At 36.6% G+C, this 12516-nt stretch overlaps 1 protein-coding gene across 2 annotated transcripts in view; it reads left to right on the top strand.

The window, feature by feature from the left end:
* The window catches only part of LOC134533016 (chromodomain-helicase-DNA-binding protein 1), a 90659-nt gene that overhangs the window by 48670 nt on the left and 29473 nt on the right, over positions 1–12516 (top strand). For both annotated transcript variants that reach the window (XM_063370150.1, XM_063370149.1), the window contains exons 17-22: positions 37–279; positions 1519–1683; positions 3393–3522; positions 4571–4716; positions 8597–8804; positions 11431–11596. In XM_063370150.1, the coding sequence (XP_063226220.1) occupies positions 37–279; positions 1519–1683; positions 3393–3522; positions 4571–4716; positions 8597–8804; positions 11431–11596 (1058 nt within the window). The remainder of the gene's footprint in view (positions 1–36; positions 280–1518; positions 1684–3392; positions 3523–4570; positions 4717–8596; positions 8805–11430; positions 11597–12516) is intronic.

The raw sequence follows: 12516 nt of genomic DNA, 5'->3' as shown, positions 1-12516 counted from the left end.
AGGGATAACCTCGACGGTTTGGCGTGGCGTGCGCAGGTGAACATCTACCGCCTGGTGACGCGCAACTCTGTGGAGGAGGACATAGTGGAGCGCGCCAAGCAGAAGATGGTGCTGGACCACCTGGTGATCCAGCGCATGGACACCACCGGCCGCACCGTGCTGGACAAGAAGGCCAGCTCGTCTGCCGCGCCCTTCAACAAGGAGGAGCTCACGGCCATCCTCAAGTTCGGGGCGGAGGAGCTGTTCAAGGACGAGGAGGATGGCGTCGACGAGCTGGCCGTGAGTGCTTCAGGCTGGACCGTTGTGGAATACACTTGCATGATCGACAGCACTCGCAGACCTCTACTTCGTTTGCTCTAGCGCTTAACATGATTTTCAAATGACCATTTCATAAATAATATGGATGGTGTGACACACCAATGAGTGCTTCAGGGCATTAAAGAATGCATTTACATGATTGATAGTACTCGCAGACCTCTACTTTGTTTACTCTAGCGCTTAACATGATTTTCAAATGACCATTTCATAAATAATATGGATGGTGTGACACACCAATGAGTGCTTCAGGGCAGTAAAGAATGCATTTACATGATTGATAGTACTCGCAGACCTCTACTTTGTTTACTCTAGCATGTAACATGATTTTCAAATGACCATTTCATAAATAATATGGATGGCGTGACACACCAATGAGTGCTTCAGGGCAGTAAAGAACGCATTTACATGATTGATAGTACTCGCAGACCTCTACTTTGTTTACTCTAGCACTTAACATGATTTTCAAATGACCATTTCATAAACAATATGGATGGTGTGACACACCAATGAGTGCTTCAGGGCAGTAAAGAATGCATTTACATGATTGATAGTACTCGCAGACCTCTACTTTATTTACTCTAGCACTTTACGTGATTTTCAAATGACCATTTCATAAACAATATGAATGGTGTGACACACCAATGAGTGCTTCAGGGCAGTAAAGAACGCATTTACATGATTGATAGTACTCGCAGACCTCTACTTTATTTACTCTAGCACTTTACGTGATTTTCAAATGACCATTTCATAAACAATATGAATGGTGTGACACACCAATGAGTGCTTCAGGGCAGTAAAGAACGCATTTACATGATTGATAGTACTCGCAGACCTCTACTTTATTTACTCTAGCACTTTACGTGATTTTCAAATGACCATTTCATAAACAATATGAATGGTGTGACACACCAATGAGTGCTTCAGGGCAGTAAAGAACGCATTTACATGATTGATAGTACTCGCAGACCTCTACTTTGTTTACTCTAGCATGTAACATGATTTTCAAATGACCATTTCATAAAAAATTGGATGGTGTGACACACCAACGGTGCTAATTTTTTTTTATTAACTGGCATACTTTTAGTTTTACAATTTTAACTGTTCAGTATTTTTTTTCTTGCAGATTTTTTGAAACAAAAAAAAATAATTGTTCATAAGTGCACTACGCAAGCCAATCACCAGTACAGTTTCACGTTGCAGTGCGACATTGACGAGATCCTGCGGCGTGCGGAGACGAGGGACGACGCCCCGGCGATGGTGGGGGACGAGCTGCTGTCGGCCTTCAAAGTGGCCAGCTTCGTGCCCTTGGAGGAGGAGGAGGTCGCTCCGCCGCAGCAGGAGCCCGACGAGGACACCAAGGACTGGGTCAGTCGAAAAATCCCCGTGCATTACGATGTTCCGGAAAAAAAACCCACCTCTTTAAATGCTTAATAATTAAAGTGCTTTGTGCTGAACTGTTACTAAATATAAAACATCTTGTTGGGAACCTGATAATATATACTTCAAAGTGAGAAATAGTTATAGTAAGGTGCTTTATAAAGAGGTTATTACGGAACTCGCATGGTCCATAGAAATTACATAGGAATATATATACATAAAATATTTTTATTGTCTGATAAAAAGTTCTTTTCGTTCCACAAGGAAACAATTAAACTTGTTAAAATTATTTTTATGTGGCATAATCTTAAAACTTGTAATACGTTTGTAACACATTTTATACTGAAATTCAACTTATAATTAAATTTTTGAAATTTGTATATCTTCACATACTGAACTCCTATGGTTCTGGTATTTCAGGTGGCATGGATATAATATATTAGGATTCTTTGAATACTGCTATTTACAAAATTAAAATTAAAATCGTTGGTTTAGGTTTATCACTTACAGGAAAGGGTTTTCAGGATTAGAAAAGTCCTTTGCTCTTTTGGAAAATAAAAAAATTCTTACATGTGTAATGAAATTAAACTTTAATACACTAATAAAACATTTGAATAAAAAATTCACATAAAAATTATTCAACTTAATAGTATTATTATTGGTAATGCATTTTTTATAGGTTAATTTTCAAAGTTTTAAAATTTTTAAAGGAGATGGAAATAAAAGTAAAAATCATTTCACTTGTAAGACAGCCGCAGTGAAATTCTTCATAATTTTTGAGTCTTTTTGATTTTTGTATTTAGTCATATATTATTTTATTACTTGCATTTTAGGCCCTCTTTTATATGAGTTGGTTTTAAATTGAAGTTATCTTTTATAATTGAAGTCACATTATAATTGAAAAATCTTATATTTCATGCCTTATTATATTCAAGTTGCTTTAACAGACATAAATGTTTGATTCCTTGATGTAACATTTACATGGAGCTCACAATAAAAATACCTGAAATGTCTGTATAATCTCTACACCTGTATTCATTAAAAAGGATGCATCTGAGATGCTGTTTAAAATCGTACGCATCATTACAGTTCTTTTGAAAGTTATTTAGGCTGGAAGCGAGCCATTATCATTTATAAATGATGTGCGGTAATGCTGTGATAGGACAGTGGACACATTCAATTGGCTCTGGGTTCGTACAGTAGCTCATGGTTGTGGTTTTTCCAGTACCCCAGTCTGTGTCATTTTGCATTATAGTCTTAAAACACCCATGTTATAGACGAGATGTCAACTTAAAAACAAACATTTAATTATTGTCCATAATATATTCCTGTTCCTTGTTAGTCTGTTATCTTCTGTGTTATTTTAATGAAATTTTGCAACCATTATTTATTTGGAAAAAAAAAGTTAAATTACATTTGAATAAACTACATTTTCCCCCTCTTTTCCCCTGTTCATTGACAACAAATAATAAGCATCTGAAGACTTGTTTATAACATTGATAACATCATGGGTATGTCATTGGTTTTAGTAACCACCAAACAATAATTAATATGTTTGATTCGATCATTTGTAATCAGTAGAGGCTGATAATGCTTCTTAGTTAAAAAATATTTCAAAGTGCACTTGCTTTGTCTTGAATGATTAAATGAACAATTGTTTGTGTTTTTGGTTCTCAATTCATTCTCTGTTTTTTTAGGATGACATCATTCCTTTGGACATCCGCAAAAAAGTTGAAGAGGAAGAAAGACAAAAGGAGATGGATGATCTGTATCTACCGCCACGCAGTCGCAAAACGTTGCAGCAAATCAACCAATCCGACTCGGATGGTATGTGGTTCAGTGAAATTAGTCTTTATACTACTAATGAAGATATTGTTTTAGATATTTTAATTTTCATTGAAAAATGTTAAAACAAAAAAATGTATATATTTTGGTCTTTCCAGGTTTATACAACGTATATTTTTTCTTATTAGGCAATGTGTAAATTAATGTGTTTTGGTTGAAACAGCTGTTAAAAGTTTTTAACCTTTAACATCAATTACAGTATTTTGCCATAGTGATGTTTTGGTCCAGGTACCCAGTCCTTAGTTCTGATGAATCTGGCAATAATTTACATTTTCACCCTTTCCTGGTGAAAATGCAGTAAACTTCCAATGAAACCATGTTTTGGGGGGATATCTCCTGCAGGCAATAGACGCACAAGTTTTTCTAACTTCTTTTACTTTCAATCTAGTGAATATACAGGAAAGGGGATGGAGCCATCTGTAGATATTGTGCAAGATACATCTACAGTTTAATTTAGTGATCCTGGGTTTTGTTTAATAATTATTTACAAGCGACCACTTTGTGACCTGAAAATTGAGGGTGATGTAAAGGTCTTATTATGTATATATGTAATTACGTAGGACACACCTTGTTACTAGAGTATAAATATGTAGCTGTAAATTGTAAATAATGTTATTTTTTAGAGTAGTTTATCAATTAAAAATATAAGCAAGAAATAAAAAAAATATTTGTAAATATCTTACGTGTTTTCTCCAAAATAAAAATATTGTCTAGAATTTAGGGTAATGTTAGTTGTATGTGCACTTTTGAATGTATGATTTGGTTTTCTTTTAATTGATTTGTTTTAAATTTGATTTGAAGTTGATGCAATACTTCATTTCTTAAGCTTAGCTTTTAACATGGTTTAAATGGGACTAGATGTATGATTGCATTCTCATTCCATAACAATATTAATGAGCTTTTAAAACACTTTCCTTGAGATATTTTTGAGGCTTTTCAACTGGTACTAGTGCATCATAGGTGATGTATCATGTGATATCATTAATGTAGTTAACATTTGCTCAAAACAATTAATACTTTTTTTTTGTAGGAGAAGGCAGGGGCAGCCGGAAGCGTAAGAAGAAAGATGAGACTGAATCGAGTGGAGAGGAAGATAGTGACGATGACAGGCCAAAGAAAAGAGGGCGTCCAAGATTAGCACCAAGAGAGAACATTAAAGGCTTTACAGATGCAGAGGTTGGTATGACTATTATTACTTGTAGTTTGTTATGAAAATTACTCCAAGCAGTTCATCAGGTTTACCAGAACTGGTGATGTATTGCCATTCGGGCTAAATGAGGTTTTTAAATGGTGATAAATATATGAATTGCTTATTTTTAATTTGTCGCCTTGCAAAAAGGTAAATAATATATTGATGTGCCAAGTAACAATCTAACAGATTTTTACCATATGCCATGACCTTTACAACTAGCACAAGTCATAGTGTTGTTGTGTTGGTATATAAAGTTAGTGATATTACATGTGTATAAGAAATTAGTGTTTATGTTCTTTTTTGTGTATTTTATGTAGAAAGACATCAGATACAATTGTTGTGTCTTGACTAAATAATTATAAACAATCAAATCAAATTTCATTTTTAAATGTGTATCTTTAGCTTTTTATGTTTTTCATTTATAGTATTTATACTAGGGGTGTGCAAAGTTTCGGAAAGTTGAAGTTGAATTGAAGAATAATTTTCAACTTAATTTTTGAGAAAATTGGAAACAAAAAAAAAATTGAGATAGGAAGATTAGTCATTCAAGCAGAATAATATAAAAACTGGATTTTACCCTTTTGTTTGATAACATCAATGATGAAAGCTAGCTGCCTCTCAAGCTTTTAAAAAAGGGATTAGAACTGTCAACACATTTCTTGGGTAGATAATAAACAACTACAAATCAAATGACTCCCAGTGTCCAGCGCTCCCCTCTCCACTGGGTTGTTTATATTTTGTCAGCTCAGCCAATTATTTCTTCCCATAGCTAACAAAAAAAAAAAGTTGACTTGCAGGTCGAAGGGGTGGGTGTACATCCGGTTGGGTCACTGAGTAAATGTACTCGAAAAACATGCATTTCAGGATAACACAGTCCTTATACCTTAAGTTTTTAGCACAACTCTTGTAACTGATCTACCTATAAAAGATCCTTATCCATGTTTACAATGAAAATAGCCACCAGACTGGCCAGTGTTGTCTCCTGTTTTATGGACACGTACCTATAAACATTTTATCAGTTTGCTGACATTTCTAATATTTAATATATTTTTAGTCTCTTTTCGGTAAAATTAAGTAAGCAGATAATGCGGTTATGTCTCAGACAAACTATGTTGAAGCAGTCTTTTTCTGTATTAGTTTTTTTTTTTTGCTGAATGTAGTTGAAAATAAAAACCTTCCAAATGAACAAATCTAAAAAAAAAAATCCTGAATTTTTTTTTTCCTGTTCAACAAAAAATATTTTAGTGATCCTAAAACTTTTCCCGATTTTTGGAACGCTGCACAGCCCTACTTTCTACTCATTTTACACAAGTCAGGAGTCTGTATATTGTATTAAATGTGTGGGTTGTCACAAAATCAATTATAAAGTGCAACTGATTCGTAGTTAAAAAAAGTACAGTGTCTTCTCGCATAATCGTCGCACATTTTATTCTAAAATCAAGTTTGAAAAGTAGAGGTGCGACAATTATGCTGAAAATTTTTTTTTTGTTATATAAAGTTATTCATAAAAACAAAACCCATTCATGGAAAGTATATTTATTTAAAAAGGGAAGTATAAAAGAGCATGTCAAACAATTTAAATTAATAAGTCATACAACTAAAACCTTTATTCAATTTTAAATAGAAAAACATCTGTGATCCAAATGCAAGCCGAACAAACGCGTAACTACCGTAGTACACATCACGAAAGAATGCGGACTATCAAACGTAGTTAACTCAGCACCTGATAGAGAGCGCACATTGTATGCACTCGGCAAGATATCGATATTCTGCTACGTGCGCGCGCTCTATACGGAAAGCAACATAACCAAACATTAATGATTGCAACGAGCGCTGGCTACAGTTTTTTACGGGATATACCGCGGCGACGCTGAGGAAGGGATGAAGGTTATAACGTTATAAGTTATAACGTTTAAAAAGTCTTTAATAGATAACTTACATGTCAGACAACTTCGTATTTCCGTTAATTAAATAAGTAAGTGGTAATGTCCGAATATATATATATTAGAATTCTATTTTATAATACATCGTTTTATACGGAAAAAATATCCACATAAAGCGCTAGGAATCTAATAGCAGGATCAAAAACATTATGCGACATTTACGCGAGAGGTTTTTTTTATCCAAATTTTGACGCCCTAAAATATGGGTGCGACGATTACGCGCGTGCGACCATTATGCGATAAAAGAGGGTGAGTAATAAGTCGTAAATAAACAGCAAGCAAAGCAAAGAGAGATCCAAAATCTCGCAAATGTGCGTCATAATAACAGGAGTAAACAGAGAGGGTAGCGTGTCTAAAAGCAAGCAATATCACCAGTGTTGGCTGAGGCTGTCGGGTGCCAGACGGCTGGTGCGCAGACATGCCGGCGCCATGGAACCCATTATCTTTGGTAGGAGGGAGGACAGGATCAGCAAGGAGGAGAAGGTTCCCACTGCATCTCGTGCAGTACAGTTTTTGCAAAGAGAAACGCAATGCAACATGCTTCAAATAAATTTTCAGCTGATTTTATCCCAATTTTAAACTTATTAACAAAAAATTTTCATGCTTTGTTGAAAAGGGGTTGTAATAAAGAGGTAATAAACAAGGTCTTAACGACGGGGCTTTACTGTACCAAATTGTAATACGTTAACGTTTTAAAAGCATTAATTTCTTAATTTTATCTTACTAGTACGTAAGTAATTTTTGATTGTACAATGTTTGTTTTATTTTCAAGCAGTGACAGTTGATATCTTGGAAAATGTTTCCTACATTGTTATTATGTTTGTGTATGTTGCACAGGATGTGTTGATTGAACACTCAAGTTGTATCTATGGATTTTTCTCCAGTTCAAATTGGAAAAAAAAATGTTTTGCCAACCCCAAATTTATACAAGCACATTTCACGTAACAAGAATTTTGTTTGCTGATTTTTGTTTTTGAATTCATCGTTCACAAGCGAGGCCAAAATTTCCCTTCTTTCAGCCTAGAAATTTAGGAATTTTTGTAGCGACGGTCAACCAATTTCTCCGATCCAAGAATCACCGAAGAGTACCTTGAAGTGGGAATTTCCTGCCTCTCTACCTCTCCCCATAAATGTAAGGTTTCTTTTTCGTTTGGTAATTAAAAAAAAATACTTAAACCAAGTTGCATCAAGACTTCTTCAAGGAAGTTTAAAAACTCATAATTTTATGGGAATGAAAGTGAGGGATATTACTGTACAACATTAGAAAAATGTATGAACATGGTTGCTACAGGACTAGAAAACCGGGAAACCCGGGAATTGTCAGGGAAATTAAAATGGTCAGGTAATTCTGGGAAATGTCAGGGAAAATTCTACGAATTCTGGAAATTTAAAGTTGCGTATAATTCAAACAAAGCTTTGTTTCAATTCGCTCGTACCGCTACCGAATGACCCCGCTAAAAGGCTGCTGCTTAAGGCACACGGCAACTGCATATCAAACAAACCCTCTGCTAAAAACATAAATTCTGCGTACCGCACTTCGTGCTACAAAAGTATTCAACCCGGCAATATGGGTCGAAGGGCTCTCGCCAGCCATGCCGAAGGGGAAAAAAAAACACACACATTCGCAATTCTGCCGTTAAAATAACACAAAAAAAAAAAAACACTTCAATTTTACCTCATGTTGAAATTTTTATATTACAAATTAATCATATATGCACGTTAGTATTTATGGTATGCACTTCAAAAGAAAGTCGGGGAATTTTTCCTCTTAAATTTCTGGAAAACGGGGAAAAGTCGGGGAATTCTGAAGAGATTCTATTTCTGTAGAAACCGTGATGGAGTATGTATGTATGTATTCACCTAGTTGTGAGCAGTGTCGCCGTGCCTAAACTGCCGCCGGGACGCGCCGCCGGGTGCTCAGATCCGCAGGTTCGTGCGCAGCTACAAGCGGTTCTGCGTGCCGCTGAAGCGGCTGGAGGCGGTGGCGTGCGACGCGGAGCTGCAGGAGCGGCCGCTGGCCGACCTGCGCCACCTGGGCGAGGTGCTGCGCGAGCGGTGCCTCTCAGCCCTCGCCGCGCAGCAGGGCTCCAAGGAGAACGAGTCGGTGCACGAGGACAGCAACCCCTCAGGTCTCTACTTGCATCGCGCGTGTGTGTGGGAAGACGGCGGTATAAAGCGGACAATCCTTGTTATCTTCCATGCGCGCGCGCGGCGCACATCGCACCCTGAGTACAAGGCTATCGTAACTCAAAAATCAGTTCAATACTACCACAACTCAGATGCCATAGTACTGCACATATTCTTATATACAGTACAACCCGGTTATAACATTCCCGTTTTTAACATTTTCCCGCCTATAACACCATAATTTCATGGTCCCGTCATTTCTCCATTTATCACAATGCTTTAATTTCCCGCCTATAACAATATTAAAACTTCTACATTCCCGCCTTTAACGTTCAAATTTACTTTGATAACTGCCACAATTTGCGGTATCCCTTCCTTCAAAGTCATAATTTAGAGCGAAACCATAGCTAGAAAATACAGCACGCATATACAAACATCAGATGTTTACATTTGAGTAGTTCACCATAGACGTGGTACACACGCACTCCACAACTTGCACTGGATCGACTATCAATATGGCGTCCTGTTCGCGCTTGTTAGCCTATGACTTGTTCCTTTATACTTATGATGCACATTTTGTGCACTGATACATGGTCGGAAACAGTGCTACTATACTCTATGGTGCTGGTTTTTGTTTCAAAGGTTTAACACCTTGAGATGGTTAACTGTTCTATGGATATATTCACGGCTTTTGTTTGTGGTTAACCTTTACCGTAATTATTATTATTTTTTTACTTATTGTAGTCACGGTCGTATTTAATTAAAATACGCCGTATTGAAATTTTATTCAGGTTTTTGTACGGTTATGATGGCCGATAAATATAAGCGAAAATATATTCTGTAGCTGAAAAAATTCAGTTTATTAACCAAGTGGACAGGAACCCCAACAAAACGTGTGTTGTGATTGCAAAAGAGTTGAATATTTCTGTTTCGACTCTGAACTGTATTGTACAAAACATTTTTTTTTCTTTAGCATATTATTAGGTATTATCTATAAATAAAATTAACCAATTTTCCACTCTATTGCTGTACTTAGTGTAATACTCCTGTATTTTGTGTTGTTTTACCTATACTTTTTAATTTAATCAATCCACGTGTAATTTTTACAAAGTGAAGATGATTTCCTGCTTATAACATTTTCCTGCTTATAACATTTTTTTATGTTGGTCCCTTGGAGAATGTTATAACAGGGTTGTACTGTATAATGTTTTCCAGAGCGCAACCCTACATTATTTGCCATAAGTCCCGTAAAAGTAAATATAATATTGCGATAGTCTTGCAGTGCCTAGATAATGATATTTTTCCTGCTTATGGTCAAAATATCTCATGCTCAATTTTTTGAGTTACGATAGTCTTGTACTCGGGGTGCGATATGTTGCGGCAGTCGCCAGCCAGCTCTGCACCTGCACGTGTCCTGGCCTTGCTCACGTTCGTAATGTTGCCCCCTCCTTAAACCTCCTTAGAACTGTGTTGCGTCTGGACGCAGGTCGTGCGTCGTTGAGTGTTTGAAAAAAAAAAAAAAAACTTGTAACATGGTTGAAAGCATTTTGTAATCGAAAACTTGGGTTCGGATTCAAGCTGTTTTGCTGCCGGGTTGCATTTACTTTACTCTGCTCCCGGCATTTTTAGTTGTGTCGGAATTTACTCTTACATACTGTTTTCACTTCAGTTCAGTGTTTCCAGTTTTCTAGTGCGTTGCATATAAAATATCAAGTGTACACTTTCATACTTTGGGGTACATTTTCAAGGGTACATTTTTTTCTTTCAGCCTGGCAGTTTATTACAGCTTGTTTTAAATACCATTTTACTATAAATTAAATTTTTTTTGGTATTCCCAATAAAAAAATAATTCTGCAAAATTGATGATCCACCGTGGTCACTGTCCTGAATGTTAATGGTTAAAGATCTTTCTCTTACTTTGTATGTTCATTTTTCAATATGATAATTCTCTGGTAGGTATTTCATTATTACAGCGTAAGGACCTGACATTTTATGCGAATGGCTTTTGCTGCAAAAGTAATGAATTATTTGTAAAAAAAAATTTGAATATCACAGAAAATTAAATTAAAGCCATTTATCCAAAAAAAAATTTTTTTTTGTTGTATTACATTTAACATCCCGCCGTTTATTGTCACACTGCAAATAGACTACAAATGATAGTTTATCAATGTAGGTAAGTGGTAATTGTGATTCTTTGTTCTATGCATAGCAAGCAATCTGAAAAGGGGCAGCCTTTGTTAGCAACCACAGGGAAGCATTGAATGGGAAGGACCCTGCTACTAATGGCGTTATAGCTCTCTTTCTCTCTTCATCTTTCTCCCGCAGTGCTTTCGAAAGTGTTATCCTGTCTCATTTCTCACACCCGTGCCAATTTAAGAGTAAGTAAAAGTGGCAGAGCATGTAGTTTCTAAACTAAGCTTTTCTAGTAACTGACAGCGCATTAAGTGAAGTGTTCGTGAGGAACAGAGTTGGAGGGGGTGAAGTACCAACACTTTGGCATGATCTCTAATTTTCCAGGTCAGTAAGCATCAGTGTGGCGACGCTACATGATATTAATCACAAATGAATCCACATCAAGATTGTATGTGTAGACGTTGTGCAAGATTAACAGTTGCAATTTTTTGACAGGTCCGGGACCTGGGAAGCGGGGCAGAGCGCGCGGCCCGTCGTTCAAGCTGGGTGGCGTGGCGGTGAATGCGAAGAGCGTGATGGCGTGCGAGAAGGAGCTGGAGCCACTGAACGAGGTCTTGCCCGCCGACACGGCTGAGAGGAGCAAGTGGGTGCTGGATGCGAAGTGAGTCAGCTTTGTTTGATAGGGTTAGACATTGCTTAAAGCTTAAGGTGATAGGACTGCCATGATTATAGTGGGTTCAAATCACTTGTCAAACCATTTTGTTGTAATAATATAATATTTTTTCTATCTTTATTTTTAAGTATATGATTTTGTACAGGCCACTAATATCTTGAATAAAAATATAAAGTTACTAGGGGGGTGTGAAGCTTCGGAAAGTTGAAGTCGAATCGAAGACTAATATTCTTTTGAGTTCATTTTGGGGAAAATTTTAAAACTTAGAAGGTTTGAAGATTTTTTTCATAGAGCAGAATACAGTGAAGCTTGTTTAAAACGTTCCTGCACAATATGATTTCCCGTCTCATATGATCAAATGTTTCGGTTTTACTGTTTTCTTCATATGATGTGAGTTATTATTTTCCGTTAATAAGTTCCTTGTAAATTTGGTTTCCCGTATTAAAAAATGTTTTTAAAAGTTGAAATGCATTATCCTTTAGGAAATTACAGTTTTATTCTTTAATTAACAAAAGTACGTAATTGTTTGACGTGAACGTTCTCTTTAGGACATGTTTTCAAATGTTACGACCTTGATTTGTTCCACGTCCACCGCTTCTGTGCAGTACGTATAAAAATGATGCTAGCATTGGTTGACATCATGCTAGATAGGTTGATGCCTGTACAGAGAGTGCGCTCAAAGTCGATTATTGGTATCGATAGCTCGCCGCTGTGCAGTGGTGGTAGGTATCATGTTTGGTTTGATTGATGACAACATAGAGTTGACTTATGGTATGGGTAGCTCACCGATTGCTGCACCATGCACATTCTGTCGTTTGCAGAGTAGTATTATTTTACCGCTCATTACGTTAGTGCTGTCTGGCACTTTTGTTACGGTTTTGGTTAATTTGTAGGTGAAACAAATAAGG

The sequence above is a fragment of the Bacillus rossius genome, chromosome 6 (assembly GCF_032445375.1).
Source record: "Bacillus rossius redtenbacheri isolate Brsri chromosome 6, Brsri_v3, whole genome shotgun sequence".
Lineage (NCBI taxonomy): Eukaryota > Metazoa > Arthropoda > Insecta > Phasmatodea > Bacillidae > Bacillus > Bacillus rossius.
The sequence above is the reverse complement of the archived record's forward strand: the minus strand, read 5'-3'. Positions and strand labels throughout refer to the sequence as shown.